Below are 26,899 nucleotides of genomic sequence, written 5' to 3' on the forward strand. Positions count from 1 at the left end.
CTATAAATTCTATATATTCCTCATAAATCTATTCTACTAACAATATTGCTTATGGCAATTCAAAACTCTACATGTATACTACTCTAACAAACCATTTTAACTTTACAAATGAAATTTAGATGCAAATTGATGACTTCGGTTTCTTATAGTAAGATTTACCTACTAGTAGTGCAGCCATATTACTGTAACACGGGTTATATAACATAGCAAAATATATGTTTAGTGGTAAATAGATGATTTACAAGAAAAATAAACATTGACAATGTTTAGAAAAGCAAGTAAATATGTCATTGCTTAAAATAACGTCGTTTGGGAAACTCTACGTGAATCTAGAAGCATAACTAGTAGCTACAGTCCGCAAGCTGATAAAATTGCTATAATATATTATACAAATAAAAGTCATTAAAAACTTTTAGCACCACTTTAAAAAAAGCTTTTAGAATACATTCTCATTCTATAAATTGTTATGAACCTGCATGATTATAAAATGTTGTTAACAACTCAGCAGTATAAAGTCAATACAAGAATACTTAAACCTTAAAATACAATTTACCACACTAACGGTGCAACCATTCTTTTTTCTTACAGATAAATGCAAAATCTTTGTGGCACTCTGCTAGTTATTTTGTTAGTCTCTCATGCATACATTGCAACGTGACACGTTCTCTCGCAGCGTATTCAGTTTCTTTGTAGCTGGAATTGGCTTGCTAAACTGTCTACTTGCATCTATAGAGCTCATGTAGAAGGCAAGTCCAGTAGCATAGTAGTTGCATGTGCCTGTTAAACATTGTGAAGGTCATGAAAGTAGTCTGCAAAAAATCATTTTTTAAAAACATACAAAATTCTAAAAATATGTATAAAAGTACACAATCCAAATTTGTGCTTTTTAAAAATTACTATTTAGGATTTTTATCAAAATTATTTTTAAGCAAACACATATAATTCTATTTTTTTAAATTAAAATTTTGAAAATTGAACAAAATTTTAAAAATACGATTTGAAAATTTAAAAAAAAATTCTTTTCTGAAAATATATTTTTCTTTCAAACTACAAAAATTTTCAAAAATACTGGCCAAACATTTTATGAACAGTTCGATTGGCAAGAACGTAATTTGCAGCTTCACAAACAGTATGTGCAATTAACATAAAAATCATAGAAATATACTAGATAAGAGAGTTATTGTTGTTGGAATAGTCTTCTAGTTTTTAGAGTACATTTATATAGATTGCTTTATAAGAATCTAGGGAAATACTCTAAACAAAGAAATAATACAGCAGTCCATCTAGGCTTTTTGAAAAGGAGTAAAATATGGCAAGTTGTGGCATATAGTGAGACATGTAATATTTTACTTAGATGTATGTGTATTCAGCTGCAACTTGAACTAAATATTTAAGATGTAAAGTTTTGTGGGTTGCGTTGTGCATGATACATTGCTAGAGTGTAGTGCCTTTTGTATGGTATAATCTAATAACATCATTCATAGGGCAAGTTAAATGAGAGATTTAACTCCTTTTGAGACTTGCTATCAAGGTTGGGACAATGGCAGAAATTGTAATTAAATTATTAAATTAAGTGGTACTTTAAAAATGACTTGGTAGTTAAAAATTAAAATCAATAATTTTTGGGTTTGGAACTTGCATTCATAATTGAATTAACAAAATATTTTATGTTAAAATTCAATTAAGTATTAATTACCAGTGTAATTTGAAGATTAATTGCATTAATAATTAAATTAATAAATAAATTCACATTCAAATTAAATTATACATTAAATTGACAAATTAATTTGCAAAATAGTTGTATTAATAGTTAATTTCATTAATTAAATGAAGATTAAATTGAATTTTGCATTTAATTACAAAATTAGTTTGTCAAATAAGTACAATAATAGTTGAATGAAGAAATTAATTTTTTAATAGCTGAATTACTCACTAAATTGACAAATAAGCATGTAAAAATCTGCCTTAATAAATGAATTATTAAATTACTCGCAAAAAACCTGTAGTAATGATTAATATTGAACTACTATACCTAAGAATCTATATTCTAATTAATAATTTAACGAGTAATTTCATGCAATCATTGAAATACATTTCTAATTGACTGTAACACTGCTTGCTATACAACTTTAGTTGGCGATGCATTTGCTGTTTCAGACTATGCAAATAGTCCTTTTAGTAACAATAAGTACCCTACTAATATAATATATAGTATTGATGCCAGGTATCCAGCTAATACAATATATAGTATTGATGCCGGGTATTCAGCTAGTACAATATATAGCATTGATAATGCTGCTACCTGTGCCGTGGCATTCAATGAATGGTGAGGGTCTGAACTCTTCTAGACAAGAGCCTGGAGACTGCAAATCCTGACCTGAGCCCTCAGCGCCTGCTCCTGATGACTGTAACAAGAGTTTATATGATAACTGGAAACAAATACCATCACTAGTTGTAGGTTCGTTGTACCCTAGCTTGTCTTGAAAGTCATGCACATGTATAATATGTTAGAGCTGCGTACATGAGTATTTTGTAGTCCGTAGTCCATTGATATTCAAACAAACCAAAGGTTCGAGCAATAGCTTAAAAAACACGAGGAAACAATCTTTATTATAATAAGAGCCGTGTCTATCCATCTGTCCATCTGTTTTATTATAATAAGAGCCGTGTCTATCCATCTGTCCATCTGTTTTATTATAATAAGAGCCGTGTCTATCCATCTGTCCATCTGTTTTATTATAATAAGAGCCGTGTCTAGCCATCTGTCCATTTGTTTTATTATAATAAGAGCCGTGTCTATCCATCTGTCCATCTGTCTTATTATAATAAGAGCCATGTCTATCCATCTATCCATCTGTTTTATTATAATAGGAGCCGTGTCTATCCATCTGTCCACCTGTTTTATTATAATAAGAGCCGTGTCTATCCATCTGTTTTATTATAATAAGAGCCGTGTCTATCCATCTGTCCATCTGTCTTATTATAATAAGAGCCATGTCTATCCATCTATCCATCTGTTTTATTATAATAGGAGCCGTGTCTATCCATCTATCCATCTGTTTTATTATAATAAGAGCCGTGTCTATCCATCTGTCCATCTGTTTTATTATAATAAGAGCCGTGTCTATCCATCTGTCCATCTGTTTTATTATAATAAGAGCCGTGTCTATCCATCTGTCCATCTGTTTTATTATAATAAGAGCCGTGTCTATCCATCTGTCCATCTGTTTTATTATAATAAGAGCCGTGTCTATCCATCTGTCCATCTGTATTATTATAATAAGAGCCGTCTCTATCCATCTGTCCATCTGTTTTATTATAATAAGAGCCGTGTCTATCCATCTGTCCATCTGTTTTATTATAATAAGAGCCGTGTCTATCCATCTGTCCATCTGTCTTATTATAATAAGAGCCATGTCTATCCATCTATCCATCTGTTTTATTATAATAGGAGCCGTGTCTATCCATCTATCCATCTGTTTTATTATAATAAGAGCCGTGTCTATCCATCTGTCCATCTGTTTTATTATAATAAGAGCCGTGTCTATCCATCTGTCCATCTGTTTTATTATAATAAGAGCCGTGTCTATCCATCTGTCCATCTGTTTTATTATAATAAGAGTCGTGTCTATCCATCTGTCCATCTGTTTTATTATAATAAGAGCCGTGTCTATCCATCTGTCCATCCGTTTTATTATAATAAGAGCCGTGTCTATCCATCTGTCCATCTGTTTTATTATAATAAGAGCCGTGTCTATCCTTCTGTCCATCTGTATTATTATAATAAGAGCCGTGTCTATCCATCTGTCCATCTGTTTTATTATAATAAGAGCCGTGTCTATCCATCTGTCCATCTGTTTTATCATAATAAGAGCCGTGTCTATCCATCTGTCCATCTGTTTTATTATAATAAGAGCCGTGTCTATCCATCTGTTTTATTATAATAAGAGCCGTGTCTATCCTTCTGTCCATCTGTATTATTATAATAAGAGCCGTGTCTATCCATCTGTCCATCTGTTTTATTATAATAAGAGCCGTGTCTATCCATCTGTCCATCTGTTTTATTATAATAAGAGCCGTGTCTATCCATCTGTCCATCTGTTTTATTATAATAAGAGCCGTGTCTATCCATCTGTCCATCTGTTTTATTATAATAAGAGCCGTGTCTATCCATCTGTCCATCTTTTTTATTATAATAAGAGCCGTGTCTATCCATCTATCCATCTGTTTTATTATAATAAGAGCCGTGTCTATCCATCTGTCCATCTGTTTTATTATAATAAGAGCCGTCTCTATCCATCTGTCCACCTGTTTTATTATAATAAGAGCCGTGTCTATCCATCTGTCCATCTGTTTTATTATAATAAGAGCCGTCTCTATCCATCTGTCCATCTGTTTTATTATAATAAGAGCCGTGTCTATCCATCTGTCCATCCGTTTTATTATAATAAGAGCCGTGTCTATCCATCTGTCCATCTTTTTTATTATAATAAGAGCCGTGTCTATCCATCTGTCCATCTGTTTTATTATAATAAGAGCCGTGTCTATCCATCTGTCCACCTGTTTTATTACAATAAGAGCCGTGTCTATCCATCTGTCCATCTGTCTTATTATAATAAGAGCCGTGTCTATCCATCTGTCCATCTGTTTTATTATAATAAGAGCCGTGTCTATCCATCTGTCCATCTGTTTTATTATGATAAGAGCCGTGTCTATCCATCTGTCCATCTGTTTTATTATAATAAGAGCCGTGTCTATCCATCTGTCCATCTGTTTTATTATAATAAGAGCCGTGTTTATCGATCTGTCCATCTGTTTTATTATAATAAGAGCCGTGTCTATCCATCTGTCCATCTGTTTTATTATGATAAGAGCCGTGTCTATCCATCTGTCCATCTGTTTTATTATAATAAGAGCCGTGTCTATCCATCTGTCCATCTGTTTTATTATAATAAGAGCCGTGTTTATCGATCTGTCCATCTGTTTTATTATAATAAGAGCCGTGTCTATCCATCTGTCCATCTGTTTTATTATAATAAGAGCCGTGTTTATCGATCTGTCCATCTGTTTTATTATAATAAGAGCCGTGTCTATCCATCTGTCCATCTGTTTTATTATAATAAGAGCCGTGTCTATCCATCTGTCCATCTGTTTTATTATAATAAGAGCCGTGTCTATCCATCTGTCTATCTGTTTTATTATAATAAGAGCCGTGTCTATCCATCTGTCTATCTGTTTTATTATAATAAGAGCCGTGTTTATCCATCTGTCCATCTGTTTTATTATGATAAGAGCCGTGTCTATCCATCTGTCCATCTGTTTTATTATAATAAGAGCCGTGTCTATCCATCTGTCCATCTGTTTTATTATAATAAGAGCCGTGTCTATCCATCTGCCCATCTGTTTTATTATAATAAGAGCCGTGTCTATCCATCTGTCCATCTGTTTTATTATAATAAGAGCCGTGTCTATCCATCTGTCTATCTGTTTTATTATAATAAGAGCCGTGTCTATCCATCTGTCTATCTGTTTTATTATAATAAGAGCCGTGTCTATCCATCTGTCCATCTTTTTTATTATAATAAGAGCCGTGTCTATCCATCTGTCCATCTGTTTTATTATAATAAGAGCCGTGTCTATCCATCTGTCCATCTGTTTTATTATAATAAGAGCCGTGTCTATCCATCTGTCCATCTGTTTTATTATAATAAGAGCCGTGTCTATCCATCTGTCCATCTGTTTTATTATAATAAGAGCCGTGTCTATCCATCTGCCCATCTGTTTTATTATAATAAGAGCCGTGTCTATCCATCTGTCCATCTGTTTTATTATAATAAGAGCCGTGTCTATCCATCTGTCCATCTGTTTTATTATAATAAGAGCCGTGTCTATCCATCTGTCCATCTGTTTTATTATGATAAGAGCCGTGTCTATCCATCTGTCCATCTGTTTTATTATAATAAGAGCCGTGTCTATCCATCTGTCCATCTGTTTTATTATAATAAGAGCCGTGTCTATCCATCTGTCCATCTGTTTTATTATAATAAGAGCTGTGTCTATCCATCTGTCCATCTGTTTTATTATAATAAGAGCCGTGTCTATCCATCTGTCCATCTGTTTTATTATAATAAGAGCCGTGTCTATCCATCTGTCCATCTGTTTTATTATAATAAGAGCCGTGTCTATCCATCTGTCCATCTGTTTTATTATGATAAGAGCCGTGTCTATCCATCTGTCCATCTGTTTTATTATAATAAGAGCCGTGTCTATCCATCTGTCCATCTGTTTTATTATAATAAGAGCCGTGTCTATCCATCTATCCATCTGTTTTATTATAATAAGAGCCGTGTCTATCCATCTGTCCATCTGTTTTATTATGATAAGAGCCGTGTCTATCCATCTGTCCATCTGTTTTATTATAATAAGAGCCGTGTCTATCCATCTGTCCATCTGTTTTATTATGATAAGAGCCGTGTCTATCCATCTGTCCATCTGTTTTATTATAATAAGAGCCGTGTCTATCCATCTGTCCATCTGTTTTATTATGATAAGAGCCGTGTCTATCCATCTGTCCATCTGTTTTATTATAATAAGAGCCGTGTCTATCCATCTGTCCATCTGTTTTATTATAATAAGAGCCGTGTCTATCCATCTGTCCATCTGTTTTATTATGATAAGAGCCGTGTCTATCCATCTGTCCATCTGTTTTATTATAATAAGAGCCGTGTCTATCCATCTGTCCATCTGTTTTATTATAATAAGAGCCGTGTCTATCCATCTGTCCATCTGTTTTATTATAATAAGAGCCGTGTCTATCCATCTGTCCATCTGTTTTATTATAATAAGAGCCGTGTCTATCCATCTGTCCATCTGTTTTATTATGATAAGAGCCGTGTCTATCCATCTGTTTTATTGTAATAAGAGCCGTGTCTATCCATCTATCCATCTGTTTTATTATAATAAGAGCCGTGTCTATCCATCTGTCCATCTGTTTTATTATGATAAGAGCCGTGTCTATCCATCTGTCCATCTGTTTTATTATAATAAGAGCCGTGTCTATCCATCTGTCCATCTGTTTTATTATAATAAGAGCCGTGTCTATCCATCTATCCATCTGTTTTATTATGATAAGAGCCGTGTCTATCCATCTGTCCATCTGTTTTATTATAATAAGAGCCGTGTCTATCCATCTGTTTTATTATAATAAGAGCCGTGTGTATCCATCTGTCCATCTGTTTTATTGTAATAAGAGCCGTGTCTATCCATCTATCCATCTGTTTTATTATAATAAGAGCCGTGTCTATCCATCTGTCCATCTGTTTTATTATGATAAGAGCCGTGTCTATCCATCTGTCCATCTGTTTTATTATAATAAGAGCCGTGTCTATCCATCTGTCCATCTGTTTTATTATGATAAGAGCCGTGTCTATCCATCTGTCCATCTGTTTTATTATAATAAGAGCCGTGTCTATCCATCTGTTTTATTATAATAAGAGCCGTGTCTATCCATCTGTTTTATTATAATAAGAGCCGTGTGTATCCATCTGTCCATCTGTTTTATTGTAATAAGAGCCGTGTCTATCCATCTATCCATCTGTTTTATTATAATAAGAGCCGTGTCTATCCATCTGCCCATCTGTTTTATTATAATAAGAGCCGTGTCTATCCATCTGTTTTATTATAATAAGAGCCGTGTCTATCCATCTGTCCATCTGTTTTATTATAATAAGAGCTGTGTCTATCCATCTGTCCATCTGTTTTATTATGATAAGAGCCGTGTCTATCCATCTGTCCATCTGTTTTATTATAATAAGAGCCGTGTCTATCCATCTGTTTTATTATAATAAGAGCCGTGTCTATCCATCTGTCCATCTGTTTTATTATAATAAGAGCCGTGTCTATCCATCTGTCCATCTGTTTTATTATGATAAGAGCCGTGTCTATCCATCTGTCCATCTGTTTTATTATAATAAGAGCCGTGTCTATCCATCTGTTTTATTATAATAAGAGCCGTGTGTATCCATCTGTCCATCTGTTTTATTATGATAAGAGCCGTGTCTATCCATCTGTCCATCTGTCTTATTATAATAAGAGCCGTGTCTATCCATCTGTCCATTTGTTTTATTATAATAAGAGCCGTGTCTATCCATCTGTCCATCTGTTTTATTATAATAAGAGCCGTGTCTATCCATCTGTTTTATTATAATAAGAGCCGTGTGTATCCATCTGTCCATCTGTTTTATTATGATAAGAGCCGTGTCTATCCATCTGTCCATCTGTTTTATTATAATAAGAGCCGTGTCTATCCATCTGTCCATCTGTTTTATTATAATAAGAGCCGTGTCTATCCATCTGTCCATCTGTCTTATTATAATAAGAGCCGTGTCTATCCATCTGTCCATTTGTTTTATTATAATAAGAGCCGTGTCTATCCATCTGTCCATCTGTTTTATTATAATAAGAGCCGTGTCTATCCATCTGTTTTATTATAATAAGAGCCGTGTGTATCCATCTGTCCATCTGTTTTATTGTAATAAGAGCCGTGTGTATCCATCTATCCATCTGTTTTATTATAATAAGAGCCGTGTCTATCCATCTGTCCATCTGTTTTATTATGATAAGAGCCGTGTCTATCCATCTGTTTTATTATAATAAGAGCCGTGTGTATCCATCTGTCCATCTGTTTTATTGTAATAAGAGCCGTGTCTATCCATCTGTCCATCTGTTTTATTATAATAAGAGCCGTGTCTATCCATCTGTCCATCTGTTTTATTATGATAAGAGCCGTGTCTATCCATCTGTCCATCTGTTTTATTATAATAAGAGCCGTGTCTATCCATCTGTCCATCTGTTTTATTATGATAAGAGCCGTGTCTATCCATCTGTTTTATTATAATAAGAGCCGTGTCTATCCATCTATCCATCTGTTTTATTATAATAAGAGCCGTGTCTATCCATCTGTCCATCTGTTTTATTATAATAAGAGCCGTGTCTATCCATCTATCCATCTGTTTTATTATGATAAGAGCCGTGTCTATCCATCTGTCCATCTGTCTTATTATAATAAGAGCCGTGTCTATCCATCTGTCCATTTGTTTTATTATAATAGGAGCCGTGTCTATCCATCTGTCCATCTGTTTTATTATAATAAGAGCCGTGTCTATCCATCTGTCCATCTGTTTTATTATGATAAGAGCCGTGTCTATCCATCTGTCCATCTGTTTTATTATAATAAGAGCCGTGTCTATCCATCTGTCCATCTGTTTTATTATAATAAGAGCCGTGTCTATCCATCTGTTTTATTATAATAAGAGCCGTGTGTATCCATCTGTCCATCTGTTTTATTATAATAAGAGCCGTGTCTATCCATCTGCCCATCTGTTTTATTATAATAAGAGCCGTGTCTATCCATCTGTCCATCTGTTTTATTATAATAAGAGCCGTGTCTATCCATCTGTCCATCTGTCTTATTATAATAAGAGCCGTGTCTATCCATCTGTCCATTTGTTTTATTATAATAAGAGCCGTGTCTATCCATCTGTCCATCTGTTTTATTATAATAAGAGCCGTGTCTATCCATCTGTCCATCTGTTTTATTATGATAAGAGCCGTGTCTATCCATCTGTTTTATTATAATAAGAGCCGTGTCTATCCATCTGTCCATCTGTTTTATTATAATAAGAGCCGTGTCTATCCATCTATCCATCTGTTTTATTATGATAAGAGCCGTGTCTATCCATCTGTCCATCTGTCTTATTATAATAAGAGCCGTGTCTATCCATCTGTCCATTTGTTTTATTATAATAGGAGCCGTGTCTATCCATCTGTCCATCTGTTTTATTATAATAAGAGCCGTGTCTATCCATCTGTCCATCTGTTTTATTATGATAAGAGCCGTGTCTATCCATCTGTCCATCTGTTTTATTATAATAAGAGCCGTGTCTATCCATCTGTCCATCTGTTTTATTATAATAAGAGCCGTGTCTATCCATCTGTTTTATTATAATAAGAGCCGTGTGTATCCATCTGTCCATCTGTTTTATTATAATAAGAGCCGTGTCTATCCATCTGCCCATCTGTTTTATTATAATAAGAGCCGTGTCTATCCATCTGTCCATCTGTTTTATTATAATAAGAGCTGTGTGTATCCATCTGTCCATCTGTTTTATTGTAATAAGAGCCGTGTCTATCCATCTGTCCATCTGTTTTATTATAATAAGAGCCATGTCTATCCATCTGTCCATCTGTTTTATTATAATAAGAGCCGTGTCTATCCATCTGTCCATCTGTTTTATTATAATAAGAGCCGTGTCTATCCATCTGTCCATCTGTTTTATTATAATAAGAGCCGTGTCTATCCATCTATCCATCTGTTTTATTATAATAAGAGCCGTGTCTATCCATCTGTCCATCTGTTTTATTATAATAAGAGCCGTGTCTATCCATCTGTCCATCTGTTTTATTATAATAAGAGCCGTGTCTATCCATCTATCCATCTGTTTTATTATAATAAGAGCCGTGTCTATCCATCTGTCCATCTGTTTTATTATAATAAGAGCTGTGTGTATCCATCTGTCCATCTGTTTTATTATAATAAGAGCCGTGTCTATCCATCTGTCCATCTGTTTTATTATAATAAGAGCCGTGTCTATCCATCTATCCATCTGTTTTATTATAATAAGAGCCGTGTCTATCCATCTGTCCATCTGTTTTATTATAATAAGAGCCGTGTCTATCCATCTGTCCATCTGTTTTATTATAATAAGAGCCGTGTCTATCCATCTGTCCATCTGTTTTATTATAATAAGAGCCGTGTCTATCCATCTGTCCATCTGTTTTATTATAATAAGAGCCGTGTCTATCCATCTGTCCATCTGTTTTATTATAATAAGAGCCGTGTCTATCCATCTGTCCATCTGTTTTATTATAATAGGAGCCGTGTCTATCCATCTGTCCATCTGTTTTATTATAATAAGAGCCGTGTCTATCCATCTGTCCATCTGTTTTATTATAATAAGAGCCGTGTCTATCCATCTATCCATCTGTTTTATTATAATAAGAGCCGTGTCTATCCATCTGTCCATCTGTTTTATTATAATAAGAGCCGTGTCTATCCATCTGTCCATTTGTTTTATTATAATAAGAGCCGTGTCTATCCATCTATCCATCTGTTTTATTATAATAAGAGCCGTGTCTATCCATCTATCCATCTGTTTTATTATAATAAGAGCTGTGTCTATCCATCTGTCCATCTGTTTTATTATGATAAGAGCCGTGTCTATCCATCTATCCATCTGTTTTATTATAATAAGAGCTGTGTCTATCCATCTGTCCATCTGTTTTATTATGATAAGAGCCGTGTCTATCCATCTGTCCATCTGTTTTATTATAATAAGAGCCGTGTCTATCCATCTGTCCATCTGTTTTATTATAATAAGAGCCGTGTCTATCCATCTGTCCATCTGTTTTATTATAATAAGAGCCGTGTCTATCCATCTGTCCATCTGTTTTATTATAATAAGAGCCGTGTCTATCCATCTGTCCATCTGTTTTATTATGATAAGAGCCGTGTCTATCCATCTGTCCATCTGTTTTATTATAATAAGAGCCGTGTCTATCCATCTGTTTTATTATAATAAGAGCCGTGTCTATCCATCTATCCATCTGTTTTATTATAATAAGAGCTGTGTCTATCCATCTGTCCATCTGTTTTATTATGATAAGAGCCGTGTCTATCCATCTGTCCATCTGTTTTATTATAATAAGAGCCGTGTCTATCCATCTGTCCATCTGTTTTATTATAATAAGAGCCGTGTCTATCCATCTGTCCATCTGTTTTATTATAATAAGAGCCGTGTCTATCCATCTGTCCATCTGTTTTATTATAATAAGAGCCGTGTCTATCCATCTGTCCATCTGTTTTATTATAATAAGAGCCGTGTCTATCCATCTGTCCATCTGTTTTATTATAATAAGAGCCGTGTCTATCCATCTGTCCATCTGTTTTATTATAATAAGAGCCGTGTCTATCCATCTGTCCATCTGTTTTATTATAATAAGAGCCGTGTCTATCCATCTGTCCATCTGTTTTATTATAATAAGAGCCGTGTCTATCCATCTGTCCATCTGTTTTATTATAATAAGAGCCGTGTCTATCCATCTGTCCATCCGTTTTATTATAATAAGAGCTGTGTCTATCCATCTGTCCATCTGTTTTATTATAATAAGAGCCGTGTCTATCCATCTGTCCATCTGTTTTATTATAATAAGAGCCGTGTCTATCCATCTGTCCATCTGTTTTATTATGATAAGAGCCGTGTCTATCCATCTGTCCATCTGTTTTATTATAATAAGAGCCGTGTCTATCCATCTGTCCATCTGTTTGTAAGAAACTAAGTTAAGAGTGTTAGGAAAAACGACTGCCTCAAATAGGAATCAAACTCGGATATTCCGTGTTGCAGTCAGGCACGCTGTCAACTCATCACCCGCCCACCTTGCCAAGTTGAAGAATAACTGTTCACATATTTATTACACCTGACCATCTCTCACGGCACCGCAAAGTGCCAGAGTACTAGTGTCATATAAAGGTAGGGAAGAACAGTGGCAGAGGAAGATAATAAAAAACAGTGACAGAAAGAGGGAATTCATTGTTTTCCTGCTAAGTTTTGTGATGTAAAAAAGGCCTTTTATGCTTTTAAATGCCCTTGACCCTTAAAATCGTTTAATGAACCCAAGAAACAGAGGATAATGTTTACAATTAAGAAAAATGTGACTCTATTAGCTATTAGTGTCTATTTCGCGAATTTTGCGGGGTGCCCCGGTCTTGGTTAACTGCTAAAAATCGAGAGATTACAGCATTTTATTTAAATAGCTCAGCCCTTTTATTCATTATAACAAGAAAACTGTTTTTTCAATACGCTTTTTGCTGCTTGTGCATTTGCATCAATTCCTTAACCAATGAGTTATCTATTTCCTTCAATGGTTGAGCCAGTGCAGTACTTCATTTCTAAGGCATGGCTAAAGGTTATGAAGCATAAACATGAAAGACAAGGATTTACTAGACAGAACTAAGCATTTAAAACATCAGCTCAATTGAATAAATCTATCGGATTAGCAGACACTTTGGGCTAAATTAGGAGACAGCCATGTCAAGTTGTATCAAAATGTTTTCGCTTAAATTCAGTTACGTGTAAATTATGTACCTACCATAGCAAATGTATATCCAGTCCAAATTGATGTCCAGTTTTCAGGACAATTTGGAATGCTTACGTTTTGACTATGCACTGCTATAGACATCGATGGTGCCTCGCATACCACACACTTACTGACATACTTGGCTGCAAGTATAAATCACAAAATACGGACAGTGGATAATAATAATAACAGTCATAATGTAATAGAAAGAGGATAAGACATCCTCCGCTAAGCTATGTTGAGGAATAGTATAATTAAAAAATAGCATAAAATTATCATGAGGAGAGAGATCTGCTACTCTACACGAATGATTAACACTTTGAAGCTTGGGCATGAGATAATTCAGGGAGTTGTTTTCTCACCTAGTCCTACACCTGAGCGTATTCGGCTTCGCAGTTTTGCTTATTTTATTGTACTTCTGGTTTATGAACGATTATTTAATTTTTTTAGATTTTTATGGTATGTTTTCAGTTTAATTCCAGAGTTTCAAGTCGATTGATCTGTTAGTTTTTGAGATATTGCTGAAATATTAAGGCACTTCTAACCAAATGAGAAAATAATGGAAGATGGTTGCCAACAGAACAGAACACTAGTTTCTAATGACAAAGGATTAAAATTTTTGGTAATGAGCGATCAAAATTAGACTAAGCTAAAAACCTTCTTATTGCCAACAAAGGTTTTACACTAAAACTATTTGTGTTCCTATTCATAACAAGGTTAGGCTTCAATGTACTAAAGATGTTTGCCTGGCCATGTCACCAATTTGGAAGTTGTCCTCTCATATGTAAATATAATAAATAGCGGTCAATATTCTGACTAAAACATTGACTCAAACGACTGACTCAACGAGAATAAGGCTACACTGTATTTGAAATGCCTGCAATCAAGTAAAACTTGACTTTTTGCATATATACCGAAGATGCTGAATATGTTAAAAATTTGAATCATCAAGCAAGTGTATGATAGAAGCTTGAACTGGAAAGCTTACCAATGGCTCGACCAGATACAGGGTCCATCTTAGGTGTCATCGGTTCTTCTGTTGCCAGCCAATAAGAATAATCATTACGGCTAGCAATTGTACACCGGCCATTGATATTGCAGAACATGAATGGCATTACACTAAACTTTCGTAGGCAGCTTCCACTATCACCTAAATAAAAAGGAAACTTTGTTGGTTTATGTTCACAGAATATTTACACACACATATATATAATATATTTATATATAAGATGAATATTTAGAGTTATTGTGAAAGGTCAAGTTTTAGAAAGGAAAGCTTGAAAAGATAAAACTGTTTAAAATACCAGAGTATAACAACTCCAACTTTACTATGTTTTTGAATGAGTGCCCAAGTCTACTGATCAATGATACAGTGTAATTGAATGGTGAATTTGCTTAGTTACAAAATTCGCTTTTGTATTGAAATATACGTGTAAACATATATATAAATCTCAGAGTTTGTTTGTCTGTGTGTTCAGCTATAGCGAAAAGGTTTTATTAACAAAAATCTGCGGCACACTAGATTTGAACTAAGAACCTTGAATTTGGTAAACAGGCATGCTATCCACTGAGCTAATTGGGTACTTAGCTAATAGAAGAATAATTGTGGTTATACTCATTATACCGAACAATCTTTAACAGCTTTACGCTTACGCTGCAGCTAGCGTTATGAGTGAAACCATACTACACAAAAATGCATGCCCACAAGTAAAACAAAATGCTTAAACTAACATGGCCAACAAGACTATTGCAATCAGTATAGAGCTGTAGTAGGCACTGCAGCTGGTACAGTATGAATTACACCCAAATAAACACAGTACACAGAAATATACACAGTAGTACACCAAAAGAAACACAGTACACAGAAATAAACAAACACCTTTATTTACAGTAAAAGTTAAAATGGTAAATGTACGTTGTATATATACATGTATATATAAAAATCTTTATAATCTATTTATACAAAGTTTGTCATTTTTTGCTTTCTGTCTGTCCAGCTATAGCAACTAAAATCTAGGAATAAAAGATTCGCTTCATGCTGAATTCGACCTCACAAAATTTCAATCGCAATTTTGTAAACACACGCATCTAGGCACAAGGCTACGCCATTCTTAGCATTCCATCGCTCTTACCATAATGGCATATTATGGTATTATTATTATTATTATTATTATATATTACAGTATATGGCATATTATGCCATATACTGTTTTTCCGGTTGCACACGCTAAATTATGTATTAAGTAAGTAATAGATTGCGCCCACGGGTTACAATGAACCTGTGATAATTTTTTTATAAAATGTGGTGCGATAAATGCAAAAACAAAAGTTTTTACAAAGAAAACTAGAAATTACTAAAATTATTTGTATGTCTCACCTCTTTTGAGATCGGAATAGCACAAGGAATGCGCCATATTGGTAACTATAGACTGTCAAGAAACAGTTTTTTAAATGATATTCAGATGTTTTGTAGGGTATTGACTATGAAAATATAATTAAACTTTATTGTTGTAAGTTAAAAACCTTCATAGAGGTGAAAGGTGGTAGATAGTATGCGGAGTTAAGTAAAGAGCAGACAAACCTAAAGTGACTAAACAATAATTAATCAGTTAATCAATAATTACTGAAGCTTTGAGACAGAAATATTTGCGTCTTTTGTAAATAAGCTGTATTAGAATGTTTCATACAAAATTAAGCCCCAGTATAATAACACGTGCTTATCCAAAGAGATGGAAAGACATTGAAGAGAAGTAAATACGCGTGGAGCCACTTCAGGAGTAGTAAAGTGTTTATTAGGTAAATTAATGTAAAATCACTTGCAGAGTTATACAGAAGGCATGATAGCACCAAAGTATATTTTTTTCACAAGAGTGATTACTGAAAATGTTACTTTGTTTTAATTTAATGTAGGTCAATAGAAAGTGCAAAGTATTTTTATTGTTATGCAGCCAACTATCAAACTAGAGAACTTGTTGAACATAACAAAAACAGCACACGCAGAATCTCTATCTCTCTTTTTATTTTTAGCTGTCACAGAAATTTAACAATGGTCCAGTTTTTGTGTTTTATTTGTTTACATAAAATATTGCATTGGCAGCAATAACGAAGTGTGGTTGGCAGCGAGTGAACAAACTATCGCATGTAAGGCCAGAATTTGACAAGCTTATTTTTTAATATAAACTAGAATAAAATCAAGCTATTACTTACAAAGTTAGTCACATTATCTTTAAGTAATTGTCCTCTCACTGACTAAAATTCATTTACGGAACTAACACCTAAATACTAATCAGCATACGACAATGGTGCACCAAAAGATATTTTTAATGAGGCATTGCTTGAAGATAATTATAGATTAGGTGACATGCTTACCTAAATCTTGCCCATGTGTGTAGCCATTGCCTTGGATAAAAAGTAGAGAGTAGCCACTCCAAAGGCGGATAGTGTTATCAGGACACAAAGGGTTTTGAGTGCTTTGGCTGTGCCTGGAATAACAAGATTACAAAGTTGTCCCCACTATGCGATTGAACATGAGTATGCACATCTAAGAACATGATGAAAATATGATTGAAATTTTTAATTGGCTAAACTGATTGAAAAACAATCCTTTGAAATAGAGTGACACCTGAGTTCCTTGTTTCAGTTTAAATTTAGTTGATAAGTAGTATACAGGCTGAGATGACGCTAGAAAATCAAAATCTTTGCTAAAACTGAAAATCGAAAATTAAGAGTCTGAAGCTGAAGATGTACAGTGTATTTATCTATAGAAATAAATCTCAGTGTTATTCTGTAGTCTGTCGTTTGTCTGTCCAGCTATAGCGATAAAGTTTTAGCAACAAAAAAAACTCCTTCGTACTGGATTTGAGCTCGTGACAGTCAAATAGCAAGTCTACTAACAAGTACGCATACTTACAAGGATAAGCTGTTCTTATCATACTCGTGGCCCATACCATATACTGTACATCCTTTTTACGATTGCACACGCTAAATGTGCATCTCTGATTATTAATTAACACAGTGTGCCTTAGAGTTACGATGCCCCTATTATACGATTCTTTCGCTTTACGATGTAGAACACAATGTGGTTTGATCCTTACCATACAACTTTTTTGTCGCCATACGTTATCGATAAAAGTTATCTTAAAATTAAAATTTAGCAATTGGTGTACTGATTAACGAAGATACCGATATGCTATTCGCCAAAATCCCTTTCACAACGCCTGAAAGAGATACGTAGCTCGCTCTCTATCTCATTTCAGTGCTATTTGATGATTTTCACCAGGCAGTGTTTGCATTAGATAATTACTATGAGTTTCTATACCCCTCTATACGACATTTTCGCTATACGAGGCCAACACTGGAATGAATTAAAATCGCATGGCGAGGTCCGTTGTATTACATTTTGTGTTTGCTATTTTATTGAATTTTTTAAAAGCTAATTTTTGGTACGATTATCTAGTTTTTTAAAGTATAACTCGCAAATGTGCCATTTCAATTTTAAATGTGCCGTTACAATCCTATTTCCAGTTTTTCTTAAGGTTCAATCTGTGAAGGCTAAATACTTTTCACATAGACACTTGTATTATTTCGCGTTAGAATTGCCTTTACATTCTCTCTCCGCTCGGTCAGACAAAGTAGCAAACAGAGACAGTACGATATCTCATAATATATAAAAACTCTCGATATAAAAACTATATACGTAAAGTACTTGATAATTTCTAAAAGTGGGAAGAGAGACAACATGTGGAAAGACATCTACCCTCAAACAATTGAAAGCAGGCAGCATGGAAACTGATAAGTAAACACCAAAGAAACTACTAAGATATCTGTAACGTAAAGCATAGTGTCAAAACCAAAGACTTTGCGTTGTATTCTCGCTGATACTTGTATGTACATAATAGTATATTTAACTTAGTGTACAATTGAATTAATAATAGCTCATGAGTAGTAGAGGATCCTTTGCTAGAAATTATCACAAGCAGTGTAAGCCCTTTGACTAAAAACCACTACAAAACATCTGCACGGACTAATATACTGTCTTGTTCTCACCGTGTAATGTATAAGCCAGCATGGCCGCCAACTGCGCCTGGGTTACCAGGTATTCCATCAAGTCCTTGAAAGCCATCCCGACCATCTGGACCATCAACACCTTTAAAACCTTTGAGACCGATAATGCCAGGAATTCCTGCTTCGCCTTGGTATCCGCGTTCGCCTTTTATGCCGTCCAAACCTTAAAATAAATACAAGAAGACACCGAGTTATTGATAGTCGTGTTCAGTGGTTTAGTCTTTGTTACTCAATAGGATGTCATAGCATATGTTTCACAGACATTCACAAATAGTTTAGAGTGATTGATGAGAAGACAATATTTCGAAAGAAAGGCTTTTAAATCAGTCTGAAAACAAGATAGTGCCATCTTATGAACATCAAAAAGTTGATAACACCGACTGCAAATATCTGTGAAGTTCCACTGTCTTTTAGGGCCTATTGTTTATGTCTATTCTGACTCTTCTAAGAATAGAAAAAGCAAAATATTATTATGCTTTATTATTTATCTTGAGGTGTTGACTGATGTTCTAAAAAAAGAATCAAGGAGATTGACCAACCAGAAGCTGAGATATAGCCAGCCAAACACAGGTCTACCAAAAAACATAAGTGTTTTGGTAATCATCAATATATGACGTATGAAATCGACTTGTGTGCCATTGGTCAATTAAGCCAACTAATGCGCTCTCCTATAACAATCACGGCGTTTTAATTGGTTTAATCCCTGGAAGTATAGAACAATCAAATTGGGCCTAACAATCATTGCTCTGAGAATTCCGAACCAGTCCCTCTGACGTGTAGATTAGTTTTAGCATAAAATAATTACACGCATCTACTATTTCGCAACATTTCGATATCTTTAGTTAGTTAGATCGCTATCTTGCTAGTTCAGCTCAGTTTTATTGTTCTCCCACTTAGCTTCCCTATTCAGACTCATCTTTAGCGCTGTTCAGTTTTTTTATCTATAGCTAATAAATGGAATCAATTAAATCAATCATCAATCCCGGTTATCATTTAAAATTTTCTACAAATTATATTAGTGACATCATTTATTCTATATGCAGTTATATTATTATTTTGTATAATATGCATTATGACTATTATATTAATCATAAAAAATAATCATAGATAAGATAATAGATAAATAGAATAATCAAATCAAAAGTTATCGTTTACTTTTCTTACAGCAAGAGCAGCACGGTCAAGTTATTCTTTTTAAAATTATGACTGTAGTGAACTTACAGTCTGTTAATAGTGACAACTGAATGCTGCAGTAGGTACACAGTAGAAAAATGATGAATGAACAAAAATTCACATTCCCATTTCTTATTCTACACAAACTGCAAATCGCGGATGTCGCATATAGACTATAAACGCGCCGTTCGTTGAACAGAGGATCTTCGGAGCATATCCGTGGAGATCGAGTTAAAATTTGAAGCACAATAGTCAAAATCTGCTCTTCTGTTTTGAAAAATCATGGCGAGGGGTTGTGGGCAAATGCCTTTACCACACAATGTTTGCTTGATTTTCCTGAAAAACCAGAGCTAGCCTGTAAATTCTTTACTATCGCGAGAAGCGTTTCACATCTCGTAGCCTAAAACAATCATTATACGTAACGGCGGTAAGGGTGTGCAACTCCGGCACATTACCAATAAGTCGATTTCATACGTCCCAGTTCTCGGGATTTTCGAAGGGTTTGCCTCTGATTCGTTATTAGGTAGACCTGTGTTTGGCTGGCTATATCTCAGCTTCTAGTGGGTCAATCTCCTTGATTCTTTTTTTGGAACATCAGTCAACACCTCAAGATAACTAATAAAGCATAATAATATCATGCTTTCTCTATTCTTTAAGACCTTACTCAAAAATTAGCCTTTCTCGATATAAAGATGAACGTAAAAAAATTTCAGTGATTTTATGAGAAAGTATGAATACTTTTTATCATTTGTGATTGTTTTTGATGTTTGAGGTGATCTGACAGCCAGAATGTTTCAAAATTGACAAAACTTGATAATGGTTAAAACGCTGAGATCAAGTAAAAGTGCAATTATGACATCTATAGTTGCAAAGAGACTAACCGACATAATAGAGACGTGTAACGTTGTAGCTTAAACGCAATGGCCGATACCAACTATCGCAACGATAATAACTAGTGACATTATTTTGCATGTATTCTCTTCCGAGCGTTTTAACTGCAACAAAGTTTAGTCGATTTTAATCTTAAAACATCCTGACAGTCAGATCACCTCAAACATCAAAAACAATTGCAAATAACAAAAAAAATACTGATACTTTTTTTATAAAATCTACTAAAACTTTGTGCAAGTTTCTTTTTACCAAAAGCACAATTTATTTATTTTATTTATTTCACGAGTGCTTGGCCAATAAAGTCTTCAAGAGTAACATTCCTATTTATTGCCAACATGGTGCAATAAATAGGAATTCTTAAATGACAATTTTTTAATTATTAATCAAATTTAGACTTCTTTGTTAGTTTAGACTAATACAAAAGTCCTCCAGTCAATATTTGTTTTTTAGCACTGGTTCTAAGCTTCAAAAAGTGTAAGAAAAATTCAGCTCAATGCAAGTGTATTCAAATTTTCTGAACGTACGCCGCCACTGGAAGTGAGGCTTTATATAAAACGATTTTTACATGATTGTCTATACACTTCTATGTTCTACTCAGCGAGCGCTTGGCCAACAAAGTTTTCAAGAGTAACATTCCTATGTATTGCAAACATGGTGCAACCAGTCTGACATCAATCTAATACAAATGGGAGTAGGAAACTATAACTTCTGTATGTAGACACACAGTTTAGATTTTTAACAATAAAATATGAGTACACTATTTAATAATGACATATAACTCAAAATTAATACATACAATGTAGGTAACAAGCAAAATTGAGCAATTAAAACAAAACTGAACATTTCAATAAGGAGATAATTACAAATCAACAATTACAATCAACTTACAGCGTAACACATAACTGAAATGTTTAAACTTAAACCTTAAACTTTTCACGGTGTTGCTGTCGACAGTGACTTCTTTGATAATGTGATCATGTGACACAGTCACATGATCGAGTTCAGCAATTTAGGCCAACTTAGTCATTAACATCATCTTACAGCTAAGTAAATTTTTTAGATTGAATTTCTGTCTAGCGATTATCTCAAAAGGCAAGATGCTCTGTTTCTATTTTATATATAGGCTTAACTTATTGAATCATTATTATTATAGGCCCAACTTATTAAATCATTATTATATATAGGCTTAACTTGTTGAATCATTATTATTATAGGCCCAACTTATTAAATCATTATTATTATAGACCTAACTTATTAAATCATTATTATTATAGACCTAACTTATGAAATCATTACTATTATAGACCTAACTTATTAAATCATTATTATTATAGACCTAACTTATTGAATCATTATTATTATAGACCTAACTTATTAAATCATTATTATTATAGACCTAACTTATTGAATCATTATTATTATAGGCTTAACTTATTAAATCATTATTATTATAGGCTTAATTTATTAAATCATTATTATTATAGGCTTAACTTATTAAATCATTATTATTATAGGCCCAACTTATTAAATCATTATTATTATAGACCTAACTTATTAAATCATTATTATTATAGACCTAACTTATTAAATCATTATTATTATACGATCAACTTATTAAATCATTATTATTATAGGCTTAACCTATTGAATCATTATTATTATAGACCTAACTTGTTAAATCATTATTATTATACAATCAACTTATTAAATCATTATTATTATAGGCTTAACTTATTAAATCTACAACAGATGACTATGATGTTTATCAAACAGCATGTTTTTATGCCAGATATTTCAACATAAGCAAAAAATAATTGTTAAAATAAAATGTGACAGCAGTTTTATTTAACCTCTTGTTATTTTGATGAACTTTGAGTGGAATCATCAGCTTTACCAAAATATATTTACCTTATTATTAAGAATGGCCTCTGAAGGCTGCTCAAGTGTTATATCTAGTGACTCACCTATGTCTCCTCGGTCACCTTTAAGACCGGGTAATCCATCTCTGCCTGAGGGGCCGCGGAATCCAATCAAACCAGGCTCTCCTTTCTGCCCTTTCTGGCCTTTGGGAATATCCACCTCATCAGCTTGATAACCCTTCGGACCGGGCTGCCCCTTTAGACCTAGATACATATACAGGAGCGAGTTTAGGCCTTGCCAAGTATACCACTTTGCAGGCAAAAAGAGGAAACAAAGGCGTAGGAATGCATGAAAATTAAAGGTTGACTTGCAACAAAATTCACATTACAGTTATTTGGTATCAAAAGATTCGCCATGTCTTACTCTGTAGTGTGGTAGGTGCCAAATATGTGTAAATGTGATTAAAAGCTTTTAAAAGCTCAAAAACAAAAAGCCGCCGTAGATTGGAATCCCTTGATTTCGATGACGTATCCGCGCTGTATGGTTATTGTCTTGTCACGTGATGTTCTCGCGTGAATTGAAAGGCCAATAAAAAGCTCAATATCAAACTTATCGTAGCAATAGTTTATGATAAACACTTCGGGTTTTACCTAAGACTCCGTATCAAATATAGATGCTCGCTACTTTACAGTTTCGGCTTGGCCATTCCGTTCGACTATTCATGTCTGAGTTGCGTTCATAAAAAATGTCAAATTCTGAAAAGTTAAGACCCTGGCGTTTCTAGCCTGACGCTCTATCTGAAGAAGATCCTCAACAGAATCAAACCTCCCAGCAAGTAAGCACCGCCATTAGCCAGCTCTTATGTGCCAAGCTAGCTAGTAGTAATAGTTTTAGCTTGAGAGTGATAGAACGAATATTATTATATATGATTTTAATGATGATAATTATCGCTTCAATATTGCGAAAAAATAATTACAGATTTTTCTCGAATGACAACATTAACAATTTTAATATTTAAATCTAGTGCTGCACTGATATACTGTTGGATAACATCGACCTGATGTATTAGCTATGGTTGCATAGACATATCTGTTCATTTCTTTAGGAGCTAATACCACCGGCTACAGAGTGGTGTGCCTGCAAGCGTTGTCAAGACATGCCATCTCTTCCTGAATGTTTGTGCTGCCATTATGCTGAGTTTGCGCATTGTCTCCTTGACCGAGGGGAGCATGAATGCCTGCGTATGCATCCTGGTGTAAACGAATTTGTGGCGTCTGCACCCCTTGAGTTGAGGTGGAATAATTACCTGCGATATCATAGTGAGTTGGATATTCATTTAATGCCAACAACACCAAGGCTATGCTAATGTGTCAAGCATTATCTAAAATTCTTGTGTTACACATTTAATGCATCAGTTGAACACACATATTCTGAACTCGTGGAACACAAGGAGAACTGGTATATTTGGCTTGTACACTTACTACAGTAGAGAGTGTATTAGTTTTATGATTTTATTATATAAAGATCGAGATTATTTTGATGATCAGCAATTATTGTTTTTCAATAATTGTTTTGGTAGATAATCTATTCCCATTTGGAGAGCCATCGCCAAATGCTCGGAAAAGGTTGTGTGCATACCGCAATCTTGTGTTTTGGTTTATGCCGCAAATCTTGTTTGCAAGTCTGCAAACTCTTCTTCATCATCCGTTGGTGGGAAAAGAGCCCGAATCTTAGACACCAAGCAGGCAGGTAGAGGCCGTCGCTCACGGCGACAAATTTGCGGCATAAGCCAAAACACAAGCTTGCAGTATGCACACAACCTTTGTAACAACATCCGTTGTAATGGACCTCACTCTCAGGCCGTGGGAAATTAGATCGGACTGGCATCGCTTGAAGCCTTCCAGCTCCATGGTGTTAGAGCTGGTGGTCTCTGTTGACTGCAAAATATAGAAAGTTACGACCAACAATTACTTTCACATTATTTGAATGGACTATTTAGCTAGATGAGCAACTTCATGTTTATGTATTGATAACTACTAAAAAATTTGGGTTTTTGTCAGGCTGTGAAGTAAAAACTGTCAAAGTTTTACCTTGACAAGATGGCTGCTGACTATTAAACCGCAGCTCTGATCCATCATAGTGTAGGCTCTGTATAGTGCGCAATGCCCCGGACTATCGCATCTACCGTCACCTGCCAAATCAAGCTCCCAATCGATTGCTGCCATCAATCCCTCGTTATGCAGGGTGTACTGCTCAGCAATACACTGTAAAATATTGTAAAACTTCATTATACAAGATTAATTTGTATCATTAGTCTAAGAATGTAGAATCCTCTTCCCCTTTTTGTGCTATATTATGATGAAGAATCAGAATTTTGAATTATAATATATTTTGCTTGAAGGATGACATATTTTCATTTCAAGAAAAAAATTGTTTCTAAATGTCGTTATTCAATTAGTGTGCCAAGCTTTTACTCACATTTTCCAAGTTTATGAGTAAATATTAACACTCACACCATGTAAGTATTCTCTTTGTTGGTAGAGGCAAACGCTGTGGCTTGGTATTGCGATGTTCAGGAGCGACAGAAAACGGAGGTTCTGCGTAAGGCATCCGCCAGAAAAGAGTGATGCAGCTGCCAGCAGGGGGTTGATGACGTGAGCTCTGTTCACCCTGGCAGTTGTTTCCCAAGTGTACGATCGGTGACAGGAGGCACATGTAACCTTGAACTCTACCCATCCGCCTTCTCGCACCATCGTGAATGAGCCGGGGAGGGCGCAGGCGTGGCAGTGAAATAGTCGCTGGAGTGCTGTCACACTTACTATTATTTTCTCCTCTTTGAAGGAGGATTCGGGTCTGAAATCACGACACAATAGTTGACTTGCAATAAGATTTGTACAACATCATTTCCTGTTATTATATCATATTTGCTTGATCAGAAAAAGAATAAATATATAGCCGTGCAATCATGACACAGATTTTACAAAACCCTATCAGAATCCATGATATTGTAAACATAAAATGTGAGTAATAACTCTATGGATATTTTTTATATTTTGTCAAGTTTGGTTTAGTTCAGCTTTATCTTACATGTAATTGGAGAGCGTTTGACGCTGGCCAACATAGCGCTCAAACTCTTCCCAGTCTTCAGTGGTTGGCACAAATTCTTCATCTAATAATAATAATAATCAACTAATAATATTAATATGCTATTAACGATGATACCAGAAAATGACAATAACTATTTTATATAACATATCTATAAGTGAGTGGGGTTAAGAAATTTGGCGAAATTAATCGTGAAACAACATTTTATCAATTATATATTAATATATTACGTTTTACAGATAGATATGCAGTATGAATTAGTTTTGTTATTATAAAAAGGATAATACACGTAATTAAAAAGATAAAATACTAATAATATAATATTACAATTAAATGACATTAATATTGTTATATTAAATATAGATTAATACAGTACTATTAGGAGAATACTAGAAAATAACCCGAGTTACAACTACTAATACAAGTAGTTTATAAAATAAATTACTCACGTGCTTTGGTGACATGTGGAGTATGCAAACAGGTTAGAAAACATGTCGTCTTTGAACTGGCGAAAACAAAGGTAAGAGTAAGCAGGCGAATAAATAAAGTTTGTCACATCCAGCTTCACCCAGTTGTTCCACGCCCGGTGGAGGTCTGGTCTTTTCTCAGCTCTTGGCCAAAAAGGTGCTTCTCAGCTTGGCAGCTGCACAAACACTATGTGGCGCGTTAGACATTATGACGAATTGAAATAAACAAGTTTAATATGAGAAAGCGTGTTTGCTATTTGCGATAGATCAAACTTGAACTGAAACTAACATTATCTGGTCATGTGACTTACAATTCCCGCTATATGACGCGAAAAATTTCTACAGCATTTTTCAACTATCATAGCGGACCAAAAGGCTCATCATTTTTATCAGAGGATGATATGCAATCGTTCAAGCTAAGCTTAAAAAATTAAACATATTTTTATGCTATGTTTTGAGATATCAGTGCTCAAAGTTGCAGCATTACGATGCCGATAAAACAGACGCGTAAGAACAATAGACATGGTTTTTATCGCAAGCGTGAAGTATATTTGTGAAAATAGTTCGACGAATAAGGATGCATGAAAGTGTAAACATAAACTATCTCGCGCACATTTTAGCCGTTTTAGCACACATACGTCACATTTTAGCCGTTTTGGAAAACGAATCCAAACTAGGGCGGTCTCGTGTGGCTGCGATTTTCTGTTCGTTTTTTAGCTTTTATGAGCTTTTAATCACATTCCCACATATTTGGCACCTACAATACAATAGAGTAAGACATGGCGAATCTTTTGATACCAAATAACTGTAATGTGAATTTTGTTGCAAGTCAACCTTTAAGAATATCAATTAATAACAAACAAAAGGATAGGAGAAAGGAAAATATAGGAAACGTTAAAACTAACACTTTGAAGCTAGAGATAATACAGCATAGAGTTCTTCAACCTGATCCTACATCCGGTTTTGGTCACTTTGTACGTAATACGTTGATAGATTAATTGATCACAATGATGTTAATTATTAAATATGGTAATTGATCACAATGATGTTAACTATTAAATATGGTAATTGATCACAATGATGTTAACTATTAAATATGTTAATTGACCACAATGATGTTAATTATTAAATATGGTAATTGATCA

The 26,899-nt window shown here is 34.4% G+C and overlaps 2 protein-coding genes across 4 annotated transcripts in view; both read right to left on the reverse strand.

Moving 5' to 3' along the window:
• The window catches only part of LOC137407402 (collagen alpha-1(IV) chain-like), a 104,646-nt gene continuing 77,747 nt past the window's right edge, over nt 1–26,899 (reverse strand). For all 3 annotated transcript variants that reach the window (XM_068094051.1, XM_068094052.1, XM_068094050.1), the window contains 7 exons: nt 22,287–22,445; nt 18,241–18,421; nt 16,564–16,676; nt 14,183–14,344; nt 13,207–13,337; nt 2,303–2,405; nt 1–777 (listed from right to left, as the gene is read on the reverse strand). In XM_068094051.1, coding sequence (XP_067950152.1) covers nt 629–777; nt 2,303–2,405; nt 13,207–13,337; nt 14,183–14,344; nt 16,564–16,676; nt 18,241–18,421; nt 22,287–22,445 — 998 coding nt within the window. In that variant the 3' untranslated portion in view covers nt 1–628. The remainder of the gene's footprint in view (nt 778–2,302; nt 2,406–13,206; nt 13,338–14,182; nt 14,345–16,563; nt 16,677–18,240; nt 18,422–22,286; nt 22,446–26,899) is intronic.
• On the reverse strand, nt 23,653–25,341 carry LOC137407403 (uncharacterized). The gene is made up of 4 exons (XM_068094054.1): nt 25,270–25,341; nt 24,696–25,035; nt 24,273–24,446; nt 23,653–24,119 (listed from the first exon to the last, which is right to left on the reverse strand). Exons 2-4 carry the CDS (start codon nt 24,933–24,935, stop codon nt 23,946–23,948), a joined length of 588 nt encoding a protein of 195 aa, XP_067950155.1. The 5' UTR covers nt 24,936–25,035; nt 25,270–25,341; the 3' UTR covers nt 23,653–23,945.

The sequence above is a fragment of the Watersipora subatra genome, chromosome 10 (assembly GCF_963576615.1).
Source record: "Watersipora subatra chromosome 10, tzWatSuba1.1, whole genome shotgun sequence".
Classification (NCBI taxonomy): Eukaryota; Metazoa; Bryozoa; class Gymnolaemata; order Cheilostomatida; family Watersiporidae; genus Watersipora; species Watersipora subatra.